The sequence below is a fragment of the Ascoidea rubescens genome, assembly GCF_001661345.1.
Source record: "Ascoidea rubescens DSM 1968 unplaced genomic scaffold ASCRUscaffold_11, whole genome shotgun sequence".
Classification (NCBI taxonomy): domain Eukaryota; kingdom Fungi; phylum Ascomycota; class Saccharomycetes; order Ascoideales; family Ascoideaceae; genus Ascoidea; species Ascoidea rubescens.
In genome coordinates this window covers 243,828-266,818 of record NW_017962923.1, presented here as the reverse complement: position 1 = coordinate 266,818, position 22,991 = coordinate 243,828, and the positions used below count along the sequence as shown (strand labels likewise).

Below are 22,991 nucleotides of genomic sequence, written 5' to 3'. Positions count from 1 at the left end.
ACATGTGCTTCACAATTTAGTTTGTTTTGATCTCCATTTTAAACAACCATCATAATTTACAGTAAAACTATTTTTTGGTATGATTCATTTAAAAACATTATAAATTATTAATGGTATACAAAAAACACTAAAAATATGGAATATATAAAACAAAAAAACTAAGAATAATGAAATGAAAATAATGAAATGAAAATAATGAAAATAGTGAAAGTTTGAATACTCATATTCTTTTAGTTTTGATTGTCATAAAACTTTTTGAAAATAAATGTTAGCAAAGTATTAGTTTCAAATTGAGCCATGCCACTAAACATTTCAATAAACTCTTTATTTTCATACTGATATTGGAGCAAATTGTCTAATGTTAATTTGACAACAGCGTTTGGAATAACATTATTACCATAATATTCAACTTCAATCAAAAAAACACCGATTTCATCACTAGAAAACATAAAGTTCACTCTGTTCAATTCTAGCAAACCATTTCCACCAAATTTCAAATTTTTTAGTATTTTATGTTCATATAAGTATTTACCACTGTATTTAAATGATCCAAATTTTGGAACTTTCCCTTGTTTTATTAGTTTTCGTTGATAAGCATATTGCTTTGAAAAAATATTTATCAACTTTTTATTAGAATTCAACGTTGGTTTCCGTTGTAAATTAATCATTGCTTTTTCAATATAGCTATTATAAACTTTCAATAAATTCTTAAGATATTCTTCTTTATTTTCTAGCCCCTTAATTGTTTGTCTAATTAATTTAATTTCTTTCTGTCTTTTCAATCTTTGATTGTGCTTAGTTTTAATATCAAACGAAATCTGATTCAACAATGATTGAAAATTATCTTCCCTACTTATCTTTCCAATACTATCTAGTTCAAGTATTCTTTCTAAAGATAAACATTTTAGGTCGTGAAAAGTAATTTTGGATAAATTAACACCTAATGATCCCTGCTTATCTTTGGTGTATATACTCTTGTCCATTTTTTCACTCATTTCATCTTCTATGATTTTCTTATATTTAATTTCGTCCTCCAATTCAATCTTTTTAACTAATAATTCATATAAATTGTCAGCTTCTTGAACTCTCATGATATATAAAATGCATCTTTTGGCTTGAATTAATAAAGTATTTGTTTTGACGTCTGTATTAGATATATCAGATGTCTGTGGGTCCAACATTAATTTAAACTCTTTTGAACCTATTATTAACCTTAAATCTTTTGTGTCTTTACTTAATTTGATAATTTCAATGATATATTCTCTTATAGTAGCTTGTTTGTCAATACAGACAATATTCAAGTTTTCCCGTATTAACTCGAAAATATTAATCATATCTTTAAGTTCGATCAATAGTGTTGGTCTATGATGTGCAATAATATCATCAAATACTGTCATGTTATATGCACTTTCAATATCATCATTTCCCTTTATAAGTTCTTTCATGATTTTTCCAATCCGATCATTTAATGAATAAATAAAATCATTCAATGGTTGCAAATATACATTATCAATACCAAATGGTTTCATCAAAAATGTTTGATATAATAATAACCCAACTTCACCTAGATTTTCTTTCAAATTTTTGCTGATTAAAACATCAAGTCCAAAGTTCTCAGGTGCTTTCAAAATCATATTGAGATAATTGTCAATAAATATTGATCCAATTAATCCTAAATGGTTTTTTTCAGGAAGGGTTGGAAACTTTTTAATTGATTTCTTATAGATACTAAAACAAATCAATCTAATATGAATAGGAAAATTTTCGTTAATCGCTTTGGGATTTTCAAACAACTTTTTTTCAATTATACTAATCAATAAATTAGTCAACTCTCTTAAATTTTGTAAATTGCTAATAAATTTATTTCTTATTATCGGTTCCTGAATAATTTCCTCAACTTTTAGCTGAGGATTTGGTAATATTTTTTTTCCTTGTTTTTTACTTTCTTCTTTTAAATGACTTTCATATATCTTTACTGGATCAGATTCCAACGATAAATTTTCAAGATTAGCGATGTGAACAATAAAATCCTGAACAATCTTTCTTAATTTCTTTTTTTGATATAAACAAGAGTTGAACAAAAATAGTAGTTTACTGGATGCAAAATTAAATGATATTATAAAATCATCAATGCTCTTTGCAAAAAAATCAAAAGCAAATTCGATTAAATAAATCAAAAATCGTATAAATAAAAACTCCTCTCTTTTGGGAATTATTATATTATGTCTTTTGTTGGAATTTGATGAAATAGAATTTTGAAACCCCGAGTCCGACTCGTTAGAAATAACGTATTTGCTGAAATTAAAAATTTTGATTATAAAAATTTGAAATTGTCGTTTCTTTTGATTTAGTTCTTCAAATTCTTCTCTGTCAATTGAAGAAAACCTTTTTGAAATAAATTGGTTCATAATTCGAGTTAGATAATCCGGTTGTGTTTGCAAAAGATAAAATAAGCTTTGATAGTTTTCAATTATCATTCTAGTGTTTTTATTAAGACTTGTAATATCAATTAAACCTACTTGATTATTTGTTGAGTTAACTTTATATCCATTGTATCCGTTATTTCGTTGCTTTATTAATTCATCCAATGTTATTTTGTTTTTAACCAACAATGCAATTTTAATATCTAATTTGGAATTTATATCCTCCAATTTTTTGATTGAAGTAGTTTTGAATTTGATTTCCTGCTTCAAATTGCTTAAAACCATTTCTTCTTGAAAATCCTTTTCAGTGTCATTTAATAAGTAAGCGTAGTTTTTAACAATTGATAATGGAGGATTTTCCATCATGATTAATTTTTGATATGAATTTTTGATTAATTTTGAACGAATGTAGTTTTGAACTTTTATAACTTTGTCGACATTTTTGTTATAATACTCAAACATTTTTGTTATATTACTCCTTAAAAAACCACCTCTAATTATTGATTGTAATTCAATAATAACATCTGTTTCCAAATCTAACTCGTCTAACAAAACATCTGTTTTGTATCTAGATAATAAACCTTTGACAATAGATTGGACTTCCACTATCGATTTTAAGGACTTTCCAGCATTTAATTCTTGATTAAATAGTTGTAAATTTTTTCTTAATCTTTTTCCTCTTGATATAGAAACTAATTCATTGATTTTGTTTTCATTGAAATCAATTGTATCAAGAATAAAATTTAAATTTTTTCTTAGCAAACCACCTCTAGCAATGGATTGTAAATCAATAAATCGATCAGAATACTTCCAAAGATTCAAGTTAATTTCTTTTAATTTCTTTTTGACTTTTAGAGATCTGATACTGCTTTGCAAAATTTCGACACTTTTTATCACATCATTTGAATTTATTACTTTTTTTTCAGCTTTTAATCTTGATTGAAGCAATTTAGATCTAATGATTGACTGGAACTTTTTAATTGAAGAATTCGACATTAAATCAATATAGTTTAACTTGTTAGAGACTTTTTGATTTAAATTTTTTGATCTAATAAAACTTTGTAAAAAAACTATTTCATAAATAAACTTATTAAGAAAAAAGTGTTTTAACATTAGATCATTTCTTAGTTTATTACCTCTTATGACAGAAAAAAGTTGAGTAAAACCAGTAGCATTCAATAATAAATCGTTACTTTTTTTGTCACTTTTTTTTCTAAATAAATTGGATCTAATTTTAGATTGTAAAGCTATAATTGAATCAATAAAGTTTTTGTTATCTAAAATCAAATCTCTTTGATGTAGTTTAATATAATTTCTAAATAAATTCCCCCTAATTTTGCTTTGCAAAGTAACTATGTTTACCCTTGGTTTTGTTTTACTTTTTGAATTTAAATTGTACCGATCTAACTTTTTAAGTAATTTTTTAAGATACTTTCTTGTAAGTTTTGATCTTATTACTGACTGTAAGCCAATGATTAATGGAGTAACATTTTTCTCAAATTTTAAATCGTTATAATATTTTGAATTTAAAAACTTTTTTTTTCTAAAAACTGACTGCAACATAATAATATCATTTTCAAAAGATTTAAGCAAAAGTTTGTTAACAAACATATTATAGCGGAATATTGATCCCCTAGAAATAGCCTGAACTTTTATAATAGAGTCAATGAGAATATCGAGTTCCATTGATTCAGCTTCATTATCATCATCATCATCATCATTATCATCATTATCATCAAGAACATCGGATTTTTTAGTGATTTGATTTACATCTTGTGGAGAACAATCATCAATATCAAGCATTTTCATGTTTACTTCTAATTGTTTCTTGTCAAATTCAACTGGACTGTATTCATTGTTAGTATTATTATCTTCAATATATGAAATCTCAGGGGTGTTATTAAATGAAACTGATTTTTTTCTTGATATTTTTGCATTAATATTACTTTTTGAGGTTGCACTTTTAGATAAATCATTGAAATTATTTAAGTTTGTATTTGAATTATCTAGAATTTTTTGAGAGTTCAAAATTTCATCATTAGTAAAATTTAATTTACCAACCAAATTATCCATTTTCTTTAAGTTGATATCGGTTAAATTAAAGTTTGAATTTTTTTTCAAAGAGACTTCATTACTGACTAATATATAAGATAAAGCATGAATTGAAAATATAACTTTTGGGATGTTTTTTTTGTCATATAAATCGGTTAATTCAAATCTAAAGATCTCAGGCATATTGATTAAATCAAATAATTTAAAAAAACAATTAATGTTTTCAGTATGTTTGAATTGTAAATTTTTATTTTTTGGGTTACTTGGAATAATTTTTTTAACTAAATTTGGAGAAATTTTTTTGGTCAATTTTGCTAAAATAACACCATCTCTTAGAGCATCATTAGTTAAATAATGTTCAGAAGGTAATTCTTCTTGAATTATATTTTGCAACCATTGCTTTGCTTCTCCAACTCGACAAAGATATTCATAACCTTGCAAATTGTTGATTTTGCTATCAATTTTAAATTGATTTAAGTTTGCTTGATCATCTTCTGAAATTATGAGTTTTTTTCTTCCTTTTAAACCAATGACGCTTTCTTTGTTTTTAATTGAAAAATTTCTTTTGAAGTTTGAAGTTGAAATTGAACTAGAAAGAGAGCTAGATGAGGAAGACTTTGACAAGTTTGGTGAATTAGGAGAATTTTTTTGGCTTTTTGTGCCTAAAGAGAGGTTATTAACGGGCAAAATTGGGTCAGTTGAATGATTAAAATTTTCAAATTTAGCAATAGAATTTGCAATTGATTTCGATTTTGATTTTGATGATAATGTCGATTTTGATTTTGTGGGAGAAGAAGAGGTCAGTAAAGAAGGAGACTGAGGAGACTTAGAATTTGGACTTGAATTCGAATCAACTTTTTTTAAATTTCGTCTCAAGATAGGGTTATTGATTTTGGCTGGTGATAAGTTTTTTTTAGTAGGAAAATCGTTATTATTAAACTTGTTTTTGCTTTTCAGATTAAAATCATTGCGCGCAGCTATAGGGCTTGTATTGGTGTTTGTAGATTTCAAAGGATATCTAAATTTTGGTGGATTATTGCTAAATGATTGATTTGGTTTGTTGGGTTGAATGATGGGCCTGATGGCAGAGTTTTCGATCTGGGTGGTATTGCTGGTATTGTTGGTGTTGCCGTTATTGCTGATGTTTTCAAGATATTTTAATGCCACTTTTGAGACAGCCATAACGAAGTGGATTCATTGAATATAAAAAGAACAATCAAAAGAACTGGCAGGATAGAATATTGGGTAGATATACCTGATCTACTAATTGAAGAACTGATGATGCAGTAAACACATTTCCAAGAACGGACAAAAGTAAATAAACACACGTGCAATCATGTGTTTGCGAACAAACTGTATTTGTATGCTGTTCTGCTGTTCGTCATATGTTTGGCGGTCAGATCTCGATCAAAACATCTCTGATCAAACAATATATCATCAGAGATCCAACACCAAAGATTAGACACCAGAAATCAACAGAGCCAGAATGTCCATGCCCTCCATATCCACCTCAAATCCAGGTCCTGGCTCTAATATTTCGAGTAACCAAAGTCTCAGTGGCAATGGACCTAATGCTTCTACCACCTCGTCCAACGCTCATTTTGAGTTCGATTACTGTTCCAACTGTTTTAACGTAATTGCTGCTGACTCCAATTCCGCCAGCAGGAAAAGGCTTCGTGATGATGCTCATGATCTGTCTAATGAGCTGAATCATATGTTCAACTTTCCTGCAATATCAGACAATTCAAGCAAAAGAAAACAGCTTGTAAAAATAGATTCAAAGATCCACCAAAAAACAGTGGAGATGTTGATTCAAAATTCAAAATTTTATTATTCAACTTTAAATAGTCATCATGTTAATGCTTCTACTCAAAATAATCGCACTATCAATGCCATTGATGACTATTTTCACAATGAGAATAACAATATTAAGCCTTTTTGGCCTCAAATATCTAAGCCAAATTTGAATCTGTCTGTTAATCAACTCTTTCTTTCCACCGAGAAAACGGATAATGAACTGCTACTTGTGTGTGAAATTTGTGATAATAACGTTTCAATATCCAATAATAACGATTTTAATGATTTTAAATGTTGTTTATGTGAAAAATTAATATGTTCTTTATGCAAAGTCGAGAAATATAACACTAATTACTGCTTTGATTGTTTACATTAAATTGATTTTAGTTTTAAATTGAAATATTATTGTTTCTATATATGTACTTTATTTTTTTCTTTCTTTATTTTTATCTTTATCTTTAGCTTCAGTTTTAGTTTTAGCTTCAGCTTTGTCTCTTATTTAAACATCATCCATCATTAATATTTTATCTAAACAATAAATTTACAATAATTTTAATTTTTGCATGTGCTAATCTTGTTATTTTGTTATATTTTGTCATTTTGTCATTTTTTCCTAATTTATACTATAATCTATTGTTATTTTCACTAGTTTCTTTATAGTTTTCCATATTTCTTTTTTCCTTTCTAGCTTCACTTCCAACACGTTGCATATCACCTTGATTTCTATTTTTATCAGATGATGTTTCTACTTGTTTTTCATTACACCTTTGTTCACTATCATTTTTACTATTAACACTGTCATTATCTTCATCAGTCTTGGAAAAATAATCACTACTACTGTTTTTATTAATATTATCTCTCATATTGTCATGTTTGCCAAAAAACTGCTCCCATATTTTTTCCGTTGGTACCTGATAAATCATTTCAAATATTCTTTGTCCATCTTTAGTATTAGGGTACTTATGACTTAAATTTAATTTGTTCAGGCTTATTCTTAATTTTTCTTTATTCAAGAAATTATTATTCATGTTTCCATCAATATTCCCATTAACATTTCCATAATTTTTGTTGTTCTGAATATTAGTCAATTTATTATAATCTTCATGCAAATAAGAATAAGGTTGATCATTCTCAAATAGAAACCTTTGATTTGTCGAGTTTTCTTCCTGTTCCAAATCTAAAGGTATTGTTAAATCATCATCATTCTCTTGCATCAATTCAAATAAATTTTTATCACAATCAGCTTTTTTATTTATTAGTTCATTTGGAATTTTGGTTTTTGTCAATTTCAAGTCTTGCCGGTCTTCCACTCCCTTACTATTTTTCCAAAAAAACTGAGAATTGTTACATGGTATTTGCAATTTTTGATTTACAGGAAACGAGGTTGATTCTGAAAAAGGCAACAAGAATGTAGGTGGTAAAGAAGCTTGTCTTAATGTTGTATTTTCCTGTTTCATAACCGATTTAAAGTGCTGATCAGATTCAGAAGCATACAGCACATTACAATAGTCTCTTTTTTTAGACAAAATAAAATTTTGAGTCTTTGAACTTTGAGTATCATGAACCACTTTTTGAGTTTCTATATTAATCCTTGACTTTATTAAATTTTCATCAGATGATTTCAATATCTTGTTAGAAAAAGTAGGGTTTTTTTGATAAGAAATTGTTCTATCAGCATAATTCAGATCAGAAATTGTGTATTGACTTTCTAAATTGTCTTTTATACTGATTTGCTTTTCATATATGTTTACTGGATTTAAAATTGGAATTTTTGGTTGAAAATTATACAATCTAGAGCTTGAGGTGCTTGATGATTCATTAAAACCTTGTGATTTTCTATTTTCAATATAACTCTTGTCTATTGATTGGTTTGTAAAACAATTTTCTTCATTTTTTAAATTATCCTTTAGTTGAATTGTTTTACTAACAGTTTCCCCCGAATTTTCAGGAAACCTAGAACTGCAGGAGGTGCTTGAATATGGTGAAATTGGTCCAAGTTGGTCAAGTTCAGAAAAAAATATATCTAATTCTTCATTGGGCAATTTTTGTTTTGATAATGCCTGTTTAGATAAACTCTTGCTTTTGAGAGCACCAAAAGTTTGTTTTTTTTCTGATTTCAAGCTCATATTTTCATTAACTTTTAAATTATTGTTCTGTGAAGAAGTAAATAATGAATTGTTTTCTTTTTCTTTATTCTGAATCAGTATATAAATGCTAGAATCATTCGACTCATGATTTTTTGTTTCCATTTTCTCTTTAATCTCATTAATTTCTAAATTATTTTTAGCTGAATTGTTATGCTGGACAAAATTCTTACTTTTCAGAATCAGTTTATTTGAATTTTTATCAAATTTTTCATCCGTGGAGTTTTTTGAAGAATGAAATGAAATTTGTTTTCGACTGGAATTAATTTCTTGTTCATCTTTAGGTAACATGTTTATTAGCTTTTTAATATTGTTACTAAATAGGTTATAATTACTTGAAGTTTTAAACTGCTGAAAATCATTGACAGATAACAAATTAGCCTCAGTCTCTTTAATTGTATCTGCATTTGTCTCTATAACGTCGTTGTCATTTGGATAAACCTGAATTTTCTGGATATCACCTAATTTATACAAAATATTTTTATCAAAATCTTTAAAAACAGTCTCGGGGTTATTTACAACAAAATTGTAATTCAATTTTAAAATTACTTTTTTTAATGTTCTAAAAATGTTCAAACAATTATTGGCGGCTTCACATGAGCTTTTTAACAAATCTAAAATGAATAAACAAACCTGAGTATACTTCAAGAAAGAGTTTAAAGATTCATTTTTAAATAAATTATCTGGTTTTGCAGATATATTAAATTCTGCGGTGATTTCATCGGTTCCGGAATTTGTGTGCTTATTTTTAGCTTTTAGTTTTTTTCTGCTTTTTTCTAATCTGCTATCTAGTAGTTTTTCCAAGTCGTTTTTAAGAAACTCGATGTAGTCAACAAATTCCATTTGATTCGAAAATAAAGCCTGTTCTTTTTGATAGATATCTTTTGAGAGATCTTTATAATCATAATCACAATCATAACTATAAACTGAGTAAAGGTAACCAATTCCAGCAGAAAATAGGTTCTGGACGGCTGCCCATGTATAATTCATCATTTTCTTTAAATACAATTTGAAATAAGTGTTGATTATTTCTTTTGATGAATCGATTATCACTAGATAGTCAAGTTGAATCAAGTTTAGGTTTTTAGGAGATAAACAGAATATATTTAGCTTTGTATGATAATAATTTAGACTAAAAAATTCGCTGTTAAAATTGCAATTCATTTTCTTTATTGTTTTGGGAATGGAAGCTTTCCAACTGTTTAATTTTAAAGATAAGTATTTTTTTATACGGTAAATAGGTATTTCGGGAATGATTGTTTTTTGGTTAGGTTTATTATGAAAACGAATTGGATCAAAACATAAATCGGAATTAGAATAAGTAAAATTAAAATTGTGATTTGCACCAATATTTAAAATCTTTTTTGGATAATAATAATCTAGAATAGTGTTAATAAAAAGACCTTGATAGTAATTATCATAAGAACCAAGTTCATTATGAGAAATGTAAAGAAATTTCAAAACTTCAGATTGAATTCTTCGAATTCTAAAAAAAGCTAAAGAGATTACTTTATAGCTGGGCATTCCACTTGTAAAACTAAATAAATTTATGTTTTTAGAATAATCTCTAGTTTCTAAATCATTTTCACAAATCAAGGAATCATCTAGTTCTGATGGAAACAAAGAAGTTATGTTTTCTTCAGGAATTCCAACAGGTCGATCAAGATAAAAGCAAATCTGTCTATCCAAAGAATAGGTACACCAAAAAAGTCTTCGTCGCAAGTCTTTAGTAAATGAATCGTATTGGACTTTGCTGTTCTGACTATCAGATTGCAAAGCAAGGTCGACAGATACCCTTAAAGCATTGCCTAAGTTATACCATACACCAGGAGTAGATGGTCTCATCAATGAATATAAAGTAGATAATAAAACAGCTTGTAAAGATTGTAAATTATCAGAAGATAGATAAACTTGATCTAAAAACTTTTCAGAGGAGATCTTAAAACCTTCAGACAAGATTGTCTGTTGATCATTGTCTAGGTTAATAATTGAGGTTGCAATAGCAAATATAATGTTTAGAAAATACAAATTGATGTAGTATTTTTTTGGAATGACAATTGACAGGGATATCTTTATAGGATCAAGTTGTTTTTTTAATTTTAAAATGTGATCTTTTTTTTCATTTTCGTTTTTATAAAATTGATTCAACGATCTTTTTTCTAGGGGAATTTTCATATATTTTTGATAAATTTTGTTTTTTAAAGAATTGTAAAAAATAATATAATAAGGGATATTATCAAGTTTGGGGGTTGTATCAAGTTTGATAGATTGTGGGTCAGTTAGAAGCTGATCAAGAAAATGATAAATCTCATTTTTATCAACGGAAATTTGGTTTATGATATAATTGAAATAGTTTGATTCATTATTATTTTTGATATTAAAATCGAAATTTTCGTTATTATCAGTAAAATCGATGATATCGTGAGTGTTAGTTATTTTGGTGTAATTATTTGCTAGGGAAACAGTTGAATTAAATTTTCCATAAATGGGTTTATACATAAGATTTAAAAAGGATTCTCTATGAAGAATAGGCAATTGAGGATTTGATTGAGAAAAATATAAGGATAGAAAAAAATTTGCAATTTTTTTGCTTGGTAATAAAGATGATTGAGGAGGGTAGAGATTATTATATTTAGTATTAATTTTAGCGGTTGACAAATCATTGATTTTAACAGCTGCTTCCATTAATTTTGAAAAATAAATTTTATTAGGTTTAGTAGGAGGTGACGATGATAAAGAAGGAGAAGGAGAAGAAGAAGAAGAAGAAGAAGAAGAAGAAGATGATGATGATGATGATGATGATGAGTTCACTCTTGAGTTTTGAGAATTTTCTTCAAGTGATTTGGGTTTGGATTTGGGTTTGGGTTTGGGTTGAGATTGAGATTGAGATGTTGATTCTAAGGGAATATTGGCATGATTAATTAAATTTGAGAATAAAATTTGAGTTTCCGTATTTTGATTATTATGAATATTTATTGAAGGATTTATATTTAATAAATCATCTTGTGATTTAAAATCATTGGGATTTAAACCAAGTTTTAGTATGATAGAATTTAATAGATTAATTCTATCTTCTAAATGGGTTATATAAGATCTTGGAACCAGTCTACCGGTGGCAGGATCTAAACCAACACATTCAACTTGAGCCTTTTCACATTTTGAACAATTTGGAAATTTTTGATCGCATTTTGTTTTTTTTAACCGACATCTTTGACATGCAGCAATTGAACGTGAAATGGCTAGTATAGTTGATGAGGGTCTTGTACTGGACAATGCATTGACATTGGAACTTGACAGAGAAGGTTGAGTATTGGCATTTGGAGTTGAATCAGATGAAGAGACGCCAGTTTGAAATTTTTGATCAAGTGTCTTTTTCTTTGATAATTTTGGAGTGCTCAATTTCCGTTTTTTTGCAGACATGTTATATATGATCAGCAAAGAATATCTAGTTTTTTTAAAAAATTCCAACAATAAGAAATGAACAAAACCTAGATAAGCATTAGTCTTTAGTTAAAAAGAGTTTTTATATATGCATTGTAATTACTAGAGAATAACAATAGTGTATTCTAATTGAAGGTCAAGCCTAAGTCAATATCACCCAAATAAAATTAGAGTGAACAAAATAAAAGGTTATGCTTATGATATTTATGATAGTTATTATATTTATAATGGTGTAATGTCAAAGGGGACAAAAAATAAAACTTTTCAGGTAAGGAAATGATATCAGACCGGTGTAAGATTTATTTGGCCTTTATCACGCCGATCCGGCCTAGAGGAGCGCCGGAAGTCTGCCAGCGTCAGGCATTGCACGTGCCTCTCGAGGAAAGCAGATCAAAACAGGAGCTAGGAACACCACAATCAAGATAGTCACATGAATATTTCTAGGACCAAGACTTACACGCTGAACACTCAGTGGGCGCTGAAACTGCCAGCAAGAAAAGCCAGGTTTACGCGCGTCCCGACTGTGTACCGGTGTGCCGGCTATTTCTCGGCCCCAATCAATTCGCAACATTGTTCTGGGGCAAACGGCCATTGGCTCGCAAGAACGAGCCGGCAAAAAGAGCCATTGGCATTAACAGCGCTGCATTACGAGCGCAGGCACATGCCTAGACAGCCTGTAAGCGCGGATAGCTGCAGAGCCTGCTGCTTGTGGATATTATTTCAGTGGAGCACTCCCCTTTGGGTGGATGCGTTTCGAACAAAGTAGCTGTGTGGAATTTGTCATACTTTGGGTTAGGCATGAATGCGTATCTCTGTAGGTTTTTCGTAGGGAGAAAAGCCTGGCTCTTTGGTAATGGCTGTTGCTTATCTTTGTGGGAATGCTTTGTTCCCTCCAGATGGGGAAAAGAGATCTCCATGGACGAAGAACTGAGGATTTGGTGTTGAGATTGAAACCTACTATTTTAGCAAACCACTGCCATCGTTTATTTATAGTCTGAAGAAATAAAGGCAATACAGCTACTACAGCTGATTGTCGTCCAGACCCAAATCAGAATAGATGGTAAACCCCAACGCCAAAGCTGCAAGGGGCAGCTTCTTCCTCCAGCCCAGCTTTTTTCGGTTTTCCCATTACTGCTGCTTGTTTTCTCCCACTCTGAAAAGCCCTGAAGACCCCAAATGTTTCGGCCAGACCAATCGCGTGCCTAGAAAAAAGAAAAAAATAACACATTTTGTGAAACATTTTCCAATTCTAAGTTGGAATCGAATTTCACATTTTTTTATGGTTTTCAGCTGTATAAAATGCCTGTAACACTCTCATAGACAACTAGCATAATATATCATACCGCAATCTTGTCAAATAAATAAGTAGCCCTTTCTATTAATCTTAAGCTACCCATGATGATCATTAATTTCATTATACTTTTTTTTTGAAGAGAAGCAAAAATAGAACATTTAAAACACAAAAATTAAAAAAACTCTAGCAACTGTTCCTAACTATCAGCCGCCATGGACCAGAATACTGAAAATAGATTCAATCACAGTAATGAGCTACCAACAGGAAGCTCCTTCATGAATGTTGGTGAAATTAGAACATTTGATGATAATTTCACAAGATGGTCGCAAAATGATGTTTTTTTCAACTCCCATCTTCATACTCAATCCGATGGCAATATCTCAATAAGTACCTCCGCCACCGACGGCACTTCATCAACTGTCTACCGCCAGATTTCATACGAGCTTCATCAAATCCAGTCTCCACAACCTTTGGCTGTTACTGAAGGTCATAAACTTTACCATAGCTTGAGAGCTGTTCATATAGCTGCAATATCCCTATGTGTAATATTTGGAACTGGTTTGTTGATTGGTACATCTAGATCTTTACATACTGCAGGTCCAGCTTCATTATTAATTGCCTTTATTGTTATGGGCTTTGTAACCAACGAAGTAATGAACTCTCTATGTGAAATGGCAACCTATATTCCAATTCCTAATGCTTATTCCGGCTATGCCTCAAGGTATCTTCATCCTTCAATCGGGTTTTCTCTCGGCTATTGTTATTTAATTAGCAATTTAATTATAACTCCAAATCAATTAACTGCTGGTGCTGTAGTTATTCAAAATTGGATAGATAGAGACACCATTAACCCTGCTGTTTGGATAACAATTTTTTTTCTAATTGTTTCCTTTGTAAGTACTGTTAGAATAGGAAATTTTGCTATCTATTCAACCATTATCATCTTGTTCAAATTTCTTGTCCTCCTGGGTTTCCTCTGCTTTTTATTTGTTTTAATGCTTGGGGGTCAGCCAAATAATGATAGAATCGGTTTCAGATACTGGAAAAACCCCGGTGCTTTTGCTCCATATTCAGAATCAATAGATGGCTCTCTTGGTAACTTCACCTCCTTTTTATCAGTTCTAGTCAATGCTTGTTATTCCTATCTTGGTGCTGAGACTTTTGTAGTCACAATTGGTGAAGTAGTTTATCCAAGAGTCAGCATTCCTAAAGCAAAAAAACTAATAGCTTATCCATTGTTTTTTTTCTATTTTTCTATCATCTTGTTGATTGGGTTATGTATTCCTTACAATGATCCAAAACTCGTCAATGAAAAACCCTATTCCAGCCCTATAGTGGTTGCTATAAAAAATGCCTCAATTCCTATTTTGCCTCATATATTCAACGGCTGCATACTTGTTTTTGTCATTTCTGCCGCCAATGCATCTTGCTATATGGGAGCTCGTATTCTTTATGGCCTATCTGTCTCCGGGGATACTTTTGAATTATTTTCAAAGACTAATAAACATGGTATTCCAATTTATAGTTTAATAACAATTTCTTGTTTCAATTTACTTGCTTATACCAATATTGGAAAGGAATCAACACAAATTTTTTCATATTTTGTTGATGCTTCTGCTTCTTTTGGATTAATCCTATGGGATTGTATTTTATTAACTCATATTTTTTTCATCAAAGCTTGTAAAGTACAAGCCTTTGATAGGGAATCCGAGTTTTGTTATCATGCACCAGGATCACCATATACAACTTGGGTTGCATTTATAATTTGCATCATTGTCACTTTTATAACAAAATTCACTGTTTTCATTGACACCGCTAATGGATTTGATTATACGTCGTTTATAACAGGTTATATTGGTATTCCTGTTTTTTTGTTAATATGTCTTGTCCATAAATTGAAGTTTTCAACATCATTTGTTGAACCAATAGAAGCAGATCTATATTATTATAAAGATTATGTTGATGCTGAAGAAGAGGCGTATTTAAAAGAAATGCAGAAAAAAAGAGAAATCCAAGAAAGTAAGCCATCAAGTAGATTTGAAATGTTTAAAAGAAGATTATCGAGATTATTAAATGAATAGTTTTATAAGCGATTTTATCTCAATTAAAGAAAAAGAAATGAAAAGAAATGAAAAGAAAGGTATAATATGTGTATCATAAAAAAAATAAGATCAGTTTTATCATGAATTTTCAAAAATCTCTAAAACAAAGATTGGGAAAAATAAAGTTTTAAACGAATGAAAAGAATGAAAAGAATGAAAAGAATGAAAAGAATGAAAAGAATGAAAAGAATGAAAAACAGATAATCAAACAGTATAGATAGGCTCAATTGGATGGATTGTTGCCGTGTTGCTTCACTCTATTATGTGGTTTATTGTTGAAAAAAAAACTAATTTCGATTCACAAGAAAGATATGGAATTTATACGTCGCAGATCAAAAAAAGAAAGAAAAAAAACAGTTGTTAGTAATGCAGGTATACCACTTTTTATCTTGAATATTTTGACATTTAAGATTAGGTTTGATGCCGTTTTCAGATAATGAAAGCATAAGATTGCAAAATAAGGCTATAAAATATTGGGTCTGGACAAATGTTTAAATATCGCGATTATTAATTTTAAAAATATAGTTCTGAATTTACAATTAGAAAAAGTTTGTGAGCCATAGACTCTATGAGGTTTGGCATGCTGATATATCTTTGGATTCATATATGATCTTGGAGTCGCATTACCCTTCAATAGAGAGCTGCTATTTCGTTTGGTTATTATTAAATTTTTTTGAAATCATACAATAACCACAAGAAGAGACTGATTAAAATATACAAAAATATTCAGTATATAGGTGAGGAAAAACAAGTGGATGCAGTAAATATTATAAATACAATAGATATAGTTTGAATTTTTAAAATCCTTTTTTAGAACGCCTTCGAATAATAGATCTATCTTTGGTTTTAATGATTAAATATCTTAATATACATTGCATTGACACTACATTCGTTATCCTTTGGTAGGTTTGGGCTGATTTCTTTCTATCCAAATTTCCCTTTAATAAAAGCCTTGTTTCTTTATCTAATGCACTAGAGCTCATAACGTTTGGCATAAACAAAAAGGCATGTTGATGGTTATGGGCAAGTTAAATTAAATGCTGGTGATGATTTTGCTCCTGTTGAATCATCGCAAGTCCAGGAATAGAAAAGAAATGGCAAGTTTATTAACTGCATTTTTGCTAGGCATGGTGCGGTTTTCTGGAACTCAGAAAACTCGGAAAATTGGCATTGGTGGAAAAATAACACTGCCGCCCAAAAACAAGCATACCTAGATGGCGAAAAAGCGAAAAGAAAAACACAATAATGGAAAAATCGAAATCAGGGAGAATCTAGAGTTGGTTCAAGAAGTGGCATAAAATTCTAGGAGATGATTTTAACGATGAGGCTTGAAAATGGCGAAAGCTGCAAAGTAAGGGCGTGAATAAGAAACCATCTACAGTACGCCAAAAACGCTGAAAACCACTAAAATTTCCGGCATTACAGTCACCGCCGACCAACAAATTATCCTGGAAGAACTTTCAGGAAGGAGACAGAGCAGTGACTGCTGGCACCTCAGGCAGAAGACCGAGCGACCGGGCGTCCCGCGAGAAGCACACGCAGCGGCTTCGGCTCGAGGCATCTGCGGCTCATGGCCGAGCTGGGCACGGACGAGCTGGGCCAACTCGGAAAGTTGACCCCTTCCACATGGCACCAGCTCTTCGGGTCTTGGTCTCAGCGCGTATCTGATTGCTTTTTCAACTCTCGGCTGTCGACGGAACTGTTGGCTAGCGCAGTTCCAGTGTCTGTGCTGTATGTATCATGCATTCATCATACGTTGCAGTGCGCACCGTTGGATACTTTTCTTGGCTTCAAAAGCTTTCTGTATATTCATGCGAGACTTCGAACGCTACTCTGCTAGACTGCACTGAGTCCTTCCAACTTGATATTCTTGCTGATATGGTAAGACAAAAAAACTAAAATCGTCTCACTAAATTTCTCAAATATCAAAATAATTAATCAGATCATGACTCTACTACTCTATCTGAATAATTTTGTTGTCTTTTTTTACTATCTGCTATAAAATCATGAACTTTTGAACTTCTTTATCTTCCTTTTCCTTCCATTTTTTTTCATATTTTTTTCTGTCTCATTTTTTGTTTCTAGAAACAGCTTCACCTCTTCAATATGACTTACTTATATTCAAATAGCGATAACAACTACCCTTATTCAAACAACCCGCAATTTAGCGATCTTGAGTCCTCTTCTTCTCATAATTACACAAAGAAAACAACAGACACTAATACTGATGATGAGGAGAAAGATATTGGCCTAAAAATGAAAAGAAGAAATTCTTTTGTTGGCTTCTCAAAATCAATGGACATAGAGAACTATTCAGAAAATGATTCTGTTCATACTGATTATATTCAATCCTCAAATATCGATAATGATAAACTTTCTGACATTAATCATACAAATACCAATAATATCGACAGCAATAATATCGATAATGCTTCAATGAACAGTTCAAGTACTTCCTCGACCATATATCGTCAAGTCTCTTATGAACTACATCAAGTTCAATCTCCCCAACCTCTCGCCGTTACTCCCGGTCATCGACTTATTCATTCATTGACAGCCATAGATATCTCTGCAATAACTTTAACCATAGTTTTTGGTACAGGTTTGCTAATTGGTACCGCTAAAACTCTTCACATTGCAGGCCCTATTTCTTTATTAATTGCTTATATTGTCATGGGTTTTGTCGCCTTACAACTATTAAATTCTTATTGTGAAATGATGTCCTATATTCCAATTCCAAACGCTTATTCCGGCTATACTTCAAGATATCTTGATCCCTCAATTGGTTTTGCCTTGGGATATTGTTATTTGTTTGTAAACTTAATTACTGGTCCGAACCAATTAACTGCTGGTGCTTTGGTTGTTCAATATTGGGTTGATAGAGACACTGTTAATCCTGCTGTCTGGGTCACTATTTTCTCAGTAGTTGTTATTCTTATTAATACTGTCAGAGTAGGCAAATTCGCCATTCTTTCGATTTTCTTCATTTCTTTCAAATTAATAATCATGATTGGTGTTGTGATCTTATTATTCATATTAATGTTAGGAGGTGGCCCCAATCATGATAGAATTGGTTTTAGATACTGGAAAGATCCTGGTCCTTTTGCTCCATACTCCGAATCTGTTGATGGAAACGTGGGCAAACTTGTGTCCTTTTTATCTGTTTTGGTCACTGCCTGCTATTCTTACTTAGGTGTTGAAACTTTTGTTGTCACAGCAGCTGAATCTGTTCATCCTAGAGCAACTATACCAAAAGCAAGAAAATTCATTGTTTATCCTTTACTTTTAGTGTATATTTCGTTTATTACAATGATTGGAATTTGCGTTGCCTTTGATGATCAACAACTAATAAACCAAAATCCGTTCTCCAGTCCTGTTATTGTAGCAATAAAAAATGCTTCAATTCCAATTTTATCAAGTATATTTAACGCATGCATCCTAGTATTTGCGCTTTCTGGTGCAATCAATAGTTTTTATATTGCTACTCGTGTTATCTATGGTTTGTCTGTCTCCGGTGATTGTTTCAGAATTTTATCAAAAACAAATAGATTTGGTATTCCTAGTTATTGTATTGCTGTGGTCTCGTGTTTTGAATTGCTAGCATTTATGAACTCAACCCAAGGCTCAACAACTGTTTTTAACTATTTGGTTGATTCTGCCTCTTCATTTTGTTTAATTGTCTGGGATTGCATTTTATTAACACATATTTTTTTTGTCAGAGCTTTTAAAACACAGGGAGTCAACAGAAAAGAAGAGCTACACTACTATGCTCCAGGAGCCCCTTACACCACTTCAATTGCGTTATTCATTAACATAATAGTGACAATTATTTGCAATTTTACTTCATTTATCGACGGCTTTGATTATAAACAGTTTATTAGTGGATACATTGGGATGCCTGTATTCATTATTGTATTTTTGGTTCATAAAGTTGTAAAAAAAACTAGTTTTATTAAACCTGAAGAGGCAGACCTATATTTTTATAAAGATTATGTTGATGCCGAGGAAGAAGCATACTTGAAGCATATGAATGATATTAAGAAAGAAGAGCAAGAATTACGCACGTCAAAGCTTTTTGAAATCAAAAGAAAAATAAAGGAATATTTACAGTGAATAAACCATTTCTTTGATTCAGTATGTTTTTTTATGTTTCTTTCAGTTTTGTATCACTGCTATTGTTTAGTCTTTCTTCCTCTTATTGCTTTCTGCTCCTGATATGTATATTAATGTATTTCTATGTCTTATTGCATGTACTCCGCATACGTCTTTGCGGTCAGCTGACCCTCAAATCGAGTTATTTGTCCACTACATTTAAGAGCTACAAATTCACCTCTTTCATCACTACAACAGAACAACTGGTATCTAAAATGGACCTGAGAAACAAAGTGAAAATTGCATTAATTCATCCTGATCTAGGCATTGGTGGTGCTGAGAGATTAATGGTTGACATTGCCATTGGGTTGCAAAATTTGGGCCACACTATAACTATCCATACAAACTTTTTTGATCCAAACCATTGTTTTAAAGAAGACTGTTCGCAGCTAAAAATCGAAACCTATGCTCAAGGTATTCCAAATACTTTCTTTAATAAATTCTACATTTTAATAAATAATTTGAAGCAAATTTATTTAATTCTATATGTTCTTTTCTTTTACAATGAAACTTATGATTTTTTTATAATAGACCAAAATCCAATTTCAATTTTGTTTATTTTCCTTTATAGATTCTGGCTTAAATTATTCATCAATATATTAATATTGGACGAAAAGCGTTACAAAATACCCAGGTGTTTGTTTTATTGTCATTTTCCCGATCAGAATTTAGCTAAAAGAGACTCAAATTTGAAAAAAATTTATAGGATCCCATTTGATTTTATTGAAGAATTTTCATTATATTTTTCTGATAAAATATTTGTCAATTCAAATTTCACAAAAAAAGTATTCAATGAAACCTTCACTTGGTTATCAAAAAAGTCAAATAATAAACCTTTGGTTATTTATCCTTGTGTTGATTTATCTAAAATACCTCAAAATAATGACTTTTTTAATGAATTTGGGAATTTTTTACAAAATAAACCAAATTTTAAATATTTTTTAAGTATCAATCGTTTTGAAAGAAAAAAAAACATTGAATTAGCAATAAAATCGTTTTCTAAAATTCCTCTGTTAAATGATGAAAGCAAAAACATTAAATTATTGGTTTCAGGCGGTTATGATTCAAAAGTAATAGAAAATGTTGAGTATTTAAAGGAATTGGAAAATTTAACAAAAGAATTACAATTGAGTTCAACAATAATCAATACATCGACTCAAAAATTTTCTTATGATTTGATTTCCAATTATCAGGTTATATTTTTGCCTTCAATTTCTTCAAATTTGAAAGATCTATTTATTTTGAACGCTGAATGTTTGCTTTATACTCCATCATATGAACATTTTGGCATTGTTCCTTTAGAGGCAATGAAATTCAATACCTTGGTTTTAGCTGATGTCACTGGAGGTCCAACTGAGACCATTTTGCCAATTGATAAATTTGGTACAGATGGAACTGGCTGGTTAAAAGAAACTGATCCAAATATTTGGTTTAAAATCTTGGTTAAAATTTTGGAATGGGATGACAATGAAAAATCTCTTTATAAAAAAAATGGGTACAACCATATTGAGAAGAATTTTACAAGAGAGGTTATGTGTAGTAAGATTGATGAAGTTATTCAAAAAAATCTGTAAAAATTCTCTAAAAATACAGTTTTATTTTAATTAAAAAAAAGAGAGAGGGAGGGAGAAAGATAATGTTTGTTAATCACATGCGACAATCGCTTTTAATTTATAAATCTTTGAAATTATATACATCTAATTTTAAAAAATTATGAAGATTTAGCTTTATTTCTTTTTTCTAAAGCATAACTAATACTTTTAGATAAACCTGCAGTTAAGATGCCCTTTGAAGATTGTGTTATACTTGGGTAAAAAATAGTGTTTGTTAGTGCATTCATTAGATGTTGGTGTAAGGTGGGATCTTTTGCAATAGCGAAAGAAAATTCGCCTGGCTTATATTCATTGGAAAATTCATAATCTTGATCGCTTGTATAGGTAATATTATTTGAAACGTTTTGGGGATTATTGAAATCAAGAATTTTAAATTTGGAATTTCCATTGAAAACATCCAATGCCTTTTTATCAATTGATAACTTTGAAGGAAAAAATTTGAGATAGCTTTTATATAGTCTGAGCTTGAAGTTATGAGGTAAGTTTTCAATCAAATATGATTTATACATGGGATTATTATTAAATTGATAAGTTTCATTGGATTTATTCAAAGGCAAAATAAATTGTTCATCTTTGGAAATTTCAATAAAGGGTTTATAAAGGTTAGTGAAATGGTGAAATTGAGCAGATACAATATTTGAAACTTTATGAGGGTTTTCACCGCCAATTTTCATTCTAATATCGCCTGAATAACTTAAACTAGCTATTTTATTAAATAATTCCCAAGTTGAAAATTGGTTAGAATTATTGTTATTTTGGGAATTTAGTAACAATAAAGACAAATTTAGAGCATTATATAAATTTAATTGATTTGCAAATCTCAATCTTGGATCCTCAATTAAAGTTTTGACTGGTTTCTGTAGTCTTCCTGCCATGTAAAAGTTTTCCCAGTTTACTAAGTCATCAATTAAATTTTCGATTGAAATAATTCCATATTTTATTTGATGATTATCAATTAAAACATAAGGATTGAAATACACATGAGCTCCAATTTTCTGAAAAAACAGTAAAAAATCCGCACCAAAATATTTCAAAAAAGAATAATGATTATAGTTTTCTTTTAGATTGGAGGAATGAAAGGTTTTAGGGTAATTAGTTGCAAATATCAAGTCGATTTGAGGTTTTTTCTTGAATTTATCATAGTTTGATTGTTTGATTACACCCGAGCCATACGCAAAAGAATAGTCAATCGGGGAGCTAAAACTAAACAAAATCTTTTTTAAAATATGATCAATAGAGTTATCTGGATTGGCCAGCGACAACTTATTGGCTGAATTCGATAATTTCAAGAATTGATTCATTCCAAAATTAATAGGAAGAGAGTCAAAATTTTTGAAATTCGGAAAACTTCCTGACTTTTTTGTTTTTTGCAAGTAAAAAGACAACTTCTGAGGAGTGTCAAGCTCAGGTATATCTGATGCCAGATAAGACGAAGCTACTAAATCGTATTTAGTGGTGTTATCATTTTCCCTTTCCAGATTTGCCTTATCGTTTAATGTTCTGAGTGAAGAGCTGAGGCACTTAGGAGCCGCAATTGCTATTGACCTTGCAAAGCAGCAGACAGACAAAGAACATACAACAGTCGACCTCAACATGGCAGTTGTGCACGAACAGTTGTAGCACCAGAATCTTGATGTTTTTCCTAAGAGCTGTTTATTGAAGTTTATTGGGCAATGCTTACATAAAAAACTTGTTGAATAACTGTTGCGATTTTGGGAAATCCGTGCCAGTAAGTCGGATAGGATCCATATCATCCTTTCAAATCCGTTTGCGACAATAGTGGATATTCTGAGACTCACCTTTTCTAGATTTGGGGAGTTATCAGAGGATATTGATGGTACATCTTTATTTGGAATTGATTTTTCTTCCATTTTAGGAATAGAAGAATAGAGATTACTTCTAGTGTTACTCATGATTTAGAGGTTATTTTTATCATTTCTATTTCTTGATTATTTTCTTTATATCTTTCTATA

At 30.4% G+C, this 22,991-nt stretch overlaps 9 protein-coding genes across 9 annotated transcripts; 5 read left to right on the top strand and 4 right to left on the bottom strand.

Moving 5' to 3' along the window:
- Positions 1-91: 91 nt before the first annotated feature.
- On the bottom strand, positions 92-5,675 carry ASCRUDRAFT_48865 (uncharacterized protein). The gene is made up of 3 exons (XM_020191070.1): positions 3,985-5,675; positions 2,386-3,786; positions 92-2,295 (listed from the first exon to the last, which is right to left on the bottom strand). Exons 1-3 carry the CDS (start codon positions 5,655-5,657, stop codon positions 231-233), a joined length of 5,139 nt encoding a protein of 1,712 aa, XP_020045919.1. The 5' UTR covers positions 5,658-5,675; the 3' UTR covers positions 92-230.
- On the top strand, positions 5,664-6,771 carry ASCRUDRAFT_110033 (uncharacterized protein). The gene has a single exon (XM_020188735.1). It carries the CDS (start codon positions 5,962-5,964, stop codon positions 6,646-6,648), a length of 687 nt encoding a protein of 228 aa, XP_020045918.1. The 5' UTR covers positions 5,664-5,961; the 3' UTR covers positions 6,649-6,771.
- Positions 6,677-12,039, bottom strand: PPR1 (Ppr1p). The gene has a single exon (XM_020193682.1). The coding sequence runs from the start codon at positions 11,834-11,836 to the stop codon at positions 6,896-6,898; it is 4,941 nt and encodes a 1,646-aa protein (XP_020045917.1). The 5' UTR covers positions 11,837-12,039; the 3' UTR covers positions 6,677-6,895.
- A 730-nt stretch (positions 12,040-12,769) lies between these two features.
- ASCRUDRAFT_110010 (uncharacterized protein) lies at positions 12,770-13,265 on the top strand. Its single transcript, XM_020188734.1, has one exon. It carries the CDS (start codon positions 12,915-12,917, stop codon positions 13,164-13,166), a length of 252 nt encoding a protein of 83 aa, XP_020045916.1. The 5' UTR covers positions 12,770-12,914; the 3' UTR covers positions 13,167-13,265.
- Positions 13,266-13,426: 161 nt separating this feature from the next.
- Positions 13,427-15,232, top strand: ASCRUDRAFT_37199 (uncharacterized protein; the record flags this gene model as incomplete). The annotated part of the gene is made up of 1 exon (XM_020190752.1): positions 13,427-15,232. The coding sequence occupies one exon, from the start codon at positions 13,427-13,429 to the stop codon at positions 15,230-15,232; it is 1,806 nt and encodes a 601-aa protein (XP_020045915.1).
- Positions 15,233-15,994: 762 nt separating this feature from the next.
- ASCRUDRAFT_76970 (uncharacterized protein) lies at positions 15,995-16,324 on the bottom strand. Its single transcript, XM_020193681.1, has one exon. The coding sequence runs from the start codon at positions 16,234-16,236 to the stop codon at positions 16,051-16,053; it is 186 nt and encodes a 61-aa protein (XP_020045914.1). The 5' UTR covers positions 16,237-16,324; the 3' UTR covers positions 15,995-16,050.
- Positions 16,325-16,998: 674 nt separating this feature from the next.
- Positions 16,999-19,388, top strand: ASCRUDRAFT_76969 (uncharacterized protein). Its single transcript, XM_020193680.1, has one exon. The coding sequence runs from the start codon at positions 17,360-17,362 to the stop codon at positions 19,364-19,366; it is 2,007 nt and encodes a 668-aa protein (XP_020045913.1). The 5' UTR covers positions 16,999-17,359; the 3' UTR covers positions 19,367-19,388.
- A 232-nt stretch (positions 19,389-19,620) lies between these two features.
- On the top strand, positions 19,621-20,979 carry ALG2 (GDP-Man:Man(1)GlcNAc(2)-PP-dolichol alpha-1,3-mannosyltransferase; the record flags this gene model as incomplete). The annotated part of the gene is made up of 1 exon (XM_020191962.1): positions 19,621-20,979. One exon carries the CDS (start codon positions 19,621-19,623, stop codon positions 20,977-20,979), a length of 1,359 nt encoding a protein of 452 aa, XP_020045912.1.
- A 137-nt stretch (positions 20,980-21,116) lies between these two features.
- Positions 21,117-22,274, bottom strand: TAM41 (putative phosphatidate cytidylyltransferase; the record flags this gene model as incomplete). Its single annotated transcript, XM_020189555.2, has 2 exons — positions 21,117-21,210; positions 21,526-22,274. Coding segments are annotated over 2 exons (843 nt in total), but the record flags the coding sequence as incomplete, so codon positions are not given.
- Positions 22,275-22,991: the final 717 nt, after the last annotated feature.